The 7,595-nt window shown below is 50.4% G+C and overlaps 2 protein-coding genes across 3 annotated transcripts in view; one reads left to right on the top strand and one right to left on the bottom strand.

Moving 5' to 3' along the window:
* Positions 1–833: 833 nt before the first annotated feature.
* On the bottom strand, positions 834–5,378 carry LOC100540766 (E3 ubiquitin-protein ligase TRIM39-like). 2 transcript variants are annotated; one of them, XM_019621260.2, is made up of 7 exons: positions 5,300–5,378; positions 4,349–4,818; positions 3,432–3,527; positions 2,944–3,174; positions 2,409–2,431; positions 1,945–2,060; positions 834–1,428 (listed from the first exon to the last, which is right to left on the bottom strand). In XM_019621260.2, exons 2-7 carry the CDS (start codon positions 4,757–4,759, stop codon positions 914–916), a joined length of 1,392 nt encoding a protein of 463 aa, XP_019476805.1. In that variant the 5' UTR covers positions 4,760–4,818; positions 5,300–5,378; the 3' UTR covers positions 834–913. The 2 variants fall into 2 exon arrangements, with proteins under 2 accessions (XP_019476805.1, XP_019476806.1); XM_019621261.2 differs by lacking the exon at positions 5,300–5,378 and adding an exon at positions 5,247–5,265.
* Positions 5,379–6,618: 1,240 nt separating this feature from the next.
* TRIM41 (tripartite motif containing 41) overlaps positions 6,619–7,595 on the top strand; it is a 19,619-nt gene continuing 18,642 nt past the window's right edge. The window contains exon 1 of the mRNA XM_019621201.2: positions 6,619–7,542. Coding sequence (XP_019476746.1) covers positions 7,104–7,542 — 439 coding nt within the window. The 5' untranslated portion in view covers positions 6,619–7,103. The remainder of the gene's footprint in view (positions 7,543–7,595) is intronic.

The following is a 7,595-nucleotide window of genomic DNA, read 5'->3' as shown; positions in this document are numbered from 1 at the left end:
TTTTCTTTCCTTTTTTCCTTTTTTCCTTCAATTTTTGATCATATTTTCTTCAATTTTAGCTTCTTTCCTTCGAGGTTGATCACTTTGATGACCTTCAAGGGTCCTTCCCAACTCAAACGATTCTATGACTTAAGATCAAGCCTGAAAGGCATTCTGTCTCCTAATTTTGACTTTAATGCTGAAATTTGGGGGGGGTTTTAAGCAATGCGGCCATTGCACGATGCAGGAATGGCTGCTGTGCTCTGACCCATCGGGGGTTCTGCAGATGTTCCCGTTCACCACCCCCAGTCCCATTGCCCACGCTGAAAAAACACCACAACTGCTGCTTTAAGAGGTAAATTCTTATTATTTCCGCAGTTTGCATTCAGGATTTAGCAGATAACACTTCTGCGGTCACGAACCAAAAGCCATCTCTGTGGTTACGTCCTAAAAGTCATCTTTGGGGACGCGTCCAAAAGGACATTTCTGGGGTGATGTCCCAAAAGCTGTCTGTAGGGTGACCCCAAATACGGGGTGATGAAACCATGAGGTCAACTCCGGTTTGGGGTGATGAAACCATGGGGTGTTCCCAGATTTGGGGTGATGAGACCCTTTGGTTTCCCCAGATTTTGGGTGATGAGATCCTTTGGTTTCCCCACATTTCGGGTGAAGTGCCCCTGGGGTCTCCCCATATTTAGAGTGATGAGACCATGAGGTCTACCAAAGACTGGAGGTGACGAAACCATGGGGTGCCCCCAGAATTGGGATGATGAGACCCTTTGGTTTCCCCAGAATTGAGGTGATGAGACCACGAGATCTCCTCACACTTGAGGTGATGAGACCCTTTGGTTTCCCCACATTTGGGGTGATGAGACCCTTTGGTTTCCCCACATTTGACTGAGTGATGCTCGAGGCGTTGCTGCCCCATGGGGTCTCACGGGCACAACGTGAAGCAGCAGCCCCTCCCCAGGCAGAGCAATGGAAGGACCCTCTCCCCTCCAAAAGACGTAGGAGGGTAGGCAAAAATGGGCACCTCGTTGTTGGCATCGAAAAACGCCACTCGCCCGGCCTCGTAATCCAGATAAATCCCAATCACTTTGGGGGCAGAGAGCAGCGTGATGGGGCTGGTGGGCGATGTGAGAGCCTGATACTGTGCCCCACATTGCCCCACAGCCCAAATCCCCACCTCGGGTTTGACGCTGATCCTCCCCTTCCTCTCCACTGACTCCTTGGCCACACCGACAGCCCACGCTTCCCCATCTCCCACCTCCACCTCCCAGTAGTGCCGCCCAGAGTTGAAGCCTTGGCAGCCCAGGATGCAGCGGGACGAATCGAAGCGTTTGGGGTTGTCAGGGATGGGGTGCCGGGCTTCTTCCCATCGCACACATTTCTGGTCTTCAGACAGGACCAGCCGGGGATGTGCCGTGTCGGGATCCAACGTCAGATTTTCTGAGGGTGGAAGAGATGAGCGTTGGAAGCATGGCTTGATCCCAAAGGGCTTAGGGCTGTGATTTCCCTGCTTTCTCTTAACCTCACAGCCATAATTTCCCCATTTTCCCCACCCAAGGACATTCCAGCTCCCAATTCAGGGTACTGGAGTGATGCAGGAATGGTTTCATTCCTACAAGGATTGAGGAAGACAAGTATTGCAGTCAATATGAAGTTGGAAGGGACTCTGGGGAACATCTGATCTGTATTTCATTTCCCACTATTCCTTAAAATCCTTTTTTTTTTTTTTTTTGATCCTTTGATCCATTTTGTTGCCTATAGACATGAAGAATTAACCCAATTTTTTTTTTAACACTAAAGAGGATCTCACTTGAGTTCGTACCACCCATGAAAACATGCTTGAAAATCCAATTGACCAAATATTCCATTTGTTTACTAGAAGGAAATATACATAAACTGTCAAAATAGGGCAAACAGACCCAAATCTATTGCAAACTCAACCCTTCTCCTCCCTACCTCGAAACTGCATCAGTGTCTCCTTGAGGGAGGTGTTTTTCTGAGCAGGGCTGGTTGGGTTTTCTTCTGCTCCAGGCAAGATCTCTGCCACCTTCTGGGATTTCTCATTCTCCAGCCTGGAAGGATGCACAACATTTCCTATTTTCCTTGCTGGTTTGGGTTTTTCCAACAACCCACCTCCTTTACCCACCACCATTCACATCAGGGTCTGCTATGGGGGTGGAAATTCCAATCCATTTCCCCTTCTGGCTGGATGCACTCCTAGGTTTTTAATTATCGGGATAATTTAGTTAGATATTTGAGTAGGGTTGCAATTTTGTATGGCCCAGGGCACCTTTTTCAGCGCCCTACTTTTATCCTGTAGGTCTATAGAGGGGGTAATATGGGAGCGGGATTTCATTGCTGAGCATCACAGCTGTAGGAACAAATTACACTCATAGAGTCATAGGGAAGGAACCACAAACCTGCTCAAGATGTTCCTGCTGTCCTACAAGGGGAAGAAGGGAGAAGAGCATCAGGGTGAGAGCAACGTCAACCCAACATCAGCCAACTTTCATGACCCTTCTCCTTCTGTATGTGTGTAATTAGTGCTAATCATAGAGTCGTTAAGGTTGGGAAAGACCACCGAGGTCATCAGGTCAACCCACCCCACTCATAGAATCACTGAGGTTGGAGAAGACCCCAAAGTCATCGACTCCAACCCAACCCATCACCCCCATTACCACCAAACCATGACCCCAAGCACCACATCTACACCCGGATCTGCACACCTTCCTTAGTGCTATGGCATATTTCAATGTTCCGAACCAAGATTCCCTGCAGGTAGACTCAGAGGTTTGGATGACCGCTCTGTGTGTGATGGGATGCAATCTTTAGGAATGCAATCTTTTTGGATGCAGATGTATGGTTGGATGGATGAACCCCATACCCATCTAAAATAGGGATGCGAATCAACTGTGCTTGAATTAAAAACGTTTTGAAGCTAATAGTGATGGGAACCTGTAGGAATTCACACGGTGGCTGCTGGCATTTCTCCTCCAGCTCACGGATCTGCTCACTGATGGAGGAAATCTCCTCCAGGATCTTGGCCAAGTTTTCCTCTTTTCTCCTCACAATTTCCTGGTCCAGCTTTTCCAGCCGCCCCAAGAGGAGACGCTCCTGCTCTTCCACGAACTTCTGCAGCTCCTTGATGTCCAACACCACCTTCTGCCTCTCCTGCTGGACCTTCTCCTGCAGGGAAATTCAGTGCACGGGTTTAGAAACACTGAGTCAAAGCTGATTCATCGGGATGACTTTGTGTGCAGAGCAGCCATAAATTCCATTGCAGGGCAATAAGCAACACTCTTTATTTTTGCTACTTCTAGGCTGGAGGAGGGCATTTCCCAGGGGCTGTGATCTTTGTACCCAGAATGCTGCAGACCTTTGGCCAGCAGGGCGTGATATGTAGGGATGACTCAAGGGAAGGGAAGGCACAAGGCTGCACTTACGAGGAATTCCAGGCTTTTCCCTTCTTCAGCCTCCTTCAGCCCCTGCAGTTTTTCCTTCTTTTCCTTCAGGATCTGCATGTGAGCCTGGATTTTCTCCTGGATGGAGAAAAAACATTTTTCTGGTGCATTTCAATCCAGCCCTCACCCTTATGTGAAATTCTGGGCTGATTTTCAGGATCTCTACGATGGTCTGGGAATGAGACCTTGAAGAACATCGGGATGAACAACGATGGAAGAAAATGGAGAGCCCTAAAGTGGAGAATGGCCATCCGCCAACCCACAAAACACATTGAAAAAGGATAAAAACTCAAATACGGTGGGCAAAGCCACACATCAGAGCCATCCTTCACCATCCTCCTCCTCCTTGGTGTTCTCCACCATCTCCTCAATGGGGACAGCGTTGGGATGACCAACGATGGAAGAGAACAGAGCCAACAAAGTGGAGACTGGCCATCCACCAACCCATGAAACACACTGAAAAAGGATGGAAATCCAACTATTTGTGGGCAAAGCCACGCAACAGGACTCCTTCTTCACCCACCTCCTCCTCCTTGGTGCCCTCTACCATCTCCTCAATGGGGACAGCGTTGGGATGACCAACGATGGAAGAGAACAGAGCAAACGAAGTGAAGAGCAGCCATCCATCAACCCACAAAACACATTGAAAAAGGATGGAAACCCAACTATGGCAGCAAAGCAACACACCAGGACTCATCCTTCACCCTCCTCCTCCTCCTTGGTGCCCTCCACCATCTCCTCAGTGGGGACAGCACTGGGATGACCAACGATGGAAGAGAACAGAGAGCCAATAAAGTGAAGACTGGCCATCTTCCATCCAAAACACATTTGAAAGAAGTTGGAAACCCAACTCTTTCCAAGCAAAGCAGCCCCCAAGACCCCTCCACGACCCTCCATACCTTCTGCTCCTCCACCGCCTCCTCGATGGGGACGGCGGCGTGTAGGCGGTGCGCCTGGGACTCCCTGCACACCAGGCAGATGGGAGCCTGGTCCTCCTCACAGAACAGCTTCAGGACCTCCCGGTGCCTCTCACAAAGCCTCTCCCCAGCGTTGGGGGCCCTCAGGCTCAGCCTTTTGGCAATCTCGATGATCTTGGCCAGCTCACGGTTGGGTCGCAGGTTTGGCTGCGTGGCCGTCGCCTTGCAGCGAGGGCAGGGGAAGGTTTCCTCCTCTTCCTCCCAGCAACGGGTGATGCACGCCCTGCAGAAGTTGTGCCCGCAGTGGATGGAGACGGGATCTTGGAAGAAGCCCAAGCAGAGGGAGCAGGAAGCCTCATCCTGGAAGCTCTCAGCTGGGTCATCTTCATCCATAGCGGTGACAGCAATAATGACAGAGCAGCTTTCGTTTTCTACTCAGTCTGTTCCCCTTCCTGCAGGTGCTCAGTGAAGGTGAAAGGGAGCAATGAAGATAAAACCGCTTTAATTACTTCCTGCCTCGTTAAGAGCAATGCAGGACACCCTCCAAGACCCAGAGGAATGGAAGGGTAGCCCTATTTCCACCCAGGCCGTTCCCCTCCCTGCACGTGGAGGGACAGAGAGTTTCATTGCAGTGAAAATAAACAGCCTTAATTACTTCCTGCCTCGTTAAGAGCTGCAGCCTCATTAGGGCACCCCCCTAAATCAAACACCAAGGGAAACGGATGGACGACCCCAACCCCACTCTTCCCTATGGGGCTCAGCCCCCAGCAATCTGCCTGCATTGCTCATCAATAAAGGCACTTTTACAGCATTAATTAATTAGCAAAACAGCTTGATCAGCCCCCCCTCTCAGCCCCAAAACCTCCCCTTATTTCTTCACTTCTTTTCCACTCATCGCTCCCATTTCCGCGCATGCCGACGTGCAGCACTCACCCCCATAGCTCTACTTTCAATTCTGCTTTTAATCAGATTTCTGATTTTGTTTTTCACGGCTCAGTGCTGAGCCGAGCAGCAGCCAATTACAGCTTATCTTTAATCACATCCTGTTGCCAAAAGCTTTCACTCTGCTCGCTCTGCAAAGCCCCCGTTGCGCCCAGCCCCAAATCCACCATTTCGCCCCCAAAAGTGGCTTCAGAAATACTAAAAATGGTTTTAAAAATACCAAAGGCTCTCCTGGAGCATAATTCCTCATCCCACTGAATGAGAATCCCTTAATTTGCTCCATCCCACAACCCACCGCCCTGCAGCACATGCAAAGGTTGCATCCTGCATGCAAAGCAAGCAGTGCATGCTTGCACGGGGACAAAGCAATGCATCTTCTGAGAGCACCCCTAAGCAACACATCTGCTGTTATTTGTGCCTGGGGTTCCTCAGTGGCTCACAGCTTTTGCGTGCAGAACACTCAGAATGAAACCAGCGGGACGTTGATGTCCTCCAAACCCAACAACGCTGCTTTGCTTTGCTTTGCTTTGCCCCAAAGGGCTTGAATGGCCCCACCTGCACCCCACACCCACCCTATGGCCATGGGGTTTTCTTTTTTTTTCATTCTGAAAAGTTTAGGGCCTCTTGGAGGGGCATCCATGCATGGCTGTGGGTTTTCTGATCCCACTCTGTGGCCTCGCTTCCTGATCCCATTGCCCTCCTAGGGGGATTTTGGGGGCATTCAGTGGAGATTTGGAGCAGTGTGGAGGAAACTGGGCTTTCCGGGGGCTGTCTGAGCCCATTTTTTTGCGTGTAGGAAAATGTGGTTGAGAGAAAATGTGGTTGAGGGAATATCTTCCCAAAGGGAGAGACTGAGGAGTGGGTGAAGCATCCATTGCCACATCCAACAGATATTAAATGGTAAGAAGCCATAGAGAAGGGAACCATTTTTTGTGACATCAGCCCTAAAACTTAAAGCTTAAGCTGGCTTGAGCGAGCCCAGTTCAGAAATCTTGGTGCTTTATTATTATTATTATTATTCCTAAAAACTGTTCATTATTGCTGTAAACTGAGGTGGGGCATCATTAAAAATAATCTCATCCTCCTGCAAACGAACCCTGAGCTCACAGCGAGCAGCACCAGGAAGTGTTGTGACCAAGTGTGGGCTCAGGGGGGGGCAGGAGGCTCTGCTATGGGGCAGAGGCGTTTGCTCAACCCCTTCCTGCAAGAAGAGCAAGAACATGACTAATTAAGGCGGTTTTTTTAAATGGGTTTCTGCTTAATTGCTTCATTGCATCCAAGGCATGGATGTTTTGGGTACCAGAGCAGCAATGTTTAGGGCACGGGTATCTCTTTATAGGGAATGCAACCAGCAAGGCTTGGACCGTCAGCAGTTATCCCCCATCCCAGCTCAGACCCCTCCCCAAATCCCCTTTGCTCCCATCCCTGCTGTGGGTTTTGTCTCCTTTCTTCCTCCCTGCCGTGCCATAGGGACCAGATGTTTTGGTGCTGATGTTTAGGGCACAGAGACCACTATGGGGGATGCAGTCAGCTCTCCCACCCCAAGCCCCCTCCCCAAATCCCTTTTGTTCCCATCCGTGCTGTGGGTTTCATCCCCATTCTTCCCCCCTACCAACCCATGGGGACCAGGACATGTTTAGGGCACACTTATATGGGATGCAACCATTAAGCCATCACCACCTCTCCCCCACCCCAAGCTCAGCCCTGGCTCTGCCCACCCCAAACCCTTGGGGGTGGTGGGAAGGGAAACGCCTTTCACAAAGAAAATGAAACTCTCAGTGCTCTGTGGGGCCCCATGGCTGCACCCAACCCCACTGCCCACCTCCCCAGCGAAGCCTCCTGCCCCATTTGCCTGGAATATTTCCGAGATCCCGTCTCCATCCACTGTGGCCACAATTTCTGCAGGGACTGCATCACTCGGAGCTGGGAATGGTGCACGGGGGATTTCTGCTGCCCGCAGTGCAAGGAGACAGCAGCGGAGAGGATTTTATATCCCAACCGGGAGCTGGCGAGGATGCTGGAGATCGCCAGGAGGCTGAGCCTGCAGGCAGCCCACAGGGATGCTGCGGGGCAGGAAGGATGCAAAAAACACCGGGAACCTCTCAGCATTTATTGCAAAGATGATGAAGCTTTCATCTGCCTGATCTGCCGCGAGTCGCGGCTGCACCGGGCTCATGTGATGCTTCCTGTGCAGGATGCTGTCCAGGAATACAAGGTAAAGGCTTTATTTGTTGGTCGGGATATTATTTTTTTTATTATTGTATTTTTCCTTTCTTTTCCTTTCCTT

Source organism: Meleagris gallopavo, chromosome 18 (assembly GCF_000146605.3).
Source record: "Meleagris gallopavo isolate NT-WF06-2002-E0010 breed Aviagen turkey brand Nicholas breeding stock chromosome 18, Turkey_5.1, whole genome shotgun sequence".
Classification (NCBI taxonomy): domain Eukaryota; kingdom Metazoa; phylum Chordata; class Aves; order Galliformes; family Phasianidae; genus Meleagris; species Meleagris gallopavo.
The sequence above is the reverse complement of the archived record's forward strand: the minus strand, read 5'-3'. Positions and strand labels throughout refer to the sequence as shown.

Coding starts and splice junctions, on each gene's coding strand:
- LOC100540766 (XM_019621260.2), bottom strand. CDS start 4,759: ATGGATGAAGATGACCCAGCTGAGAGCTTCCAGGATGAGGCTTCCTGC. Junction 3,175..3,431: donor GGAAAAGCCTGGAATTCCTC/GTAAGTGCAGCC, acceptor ATTTCCCTGCAG/GAGAAGGTCCAGCAGGAGAG. Junction 2,432..2,943: donor CACCGTGTGAATTCCTACAG/GTTCCCATCACT, acceptor TTCCCCTTGTAG/GACAGCAGGAACATCTTGAG.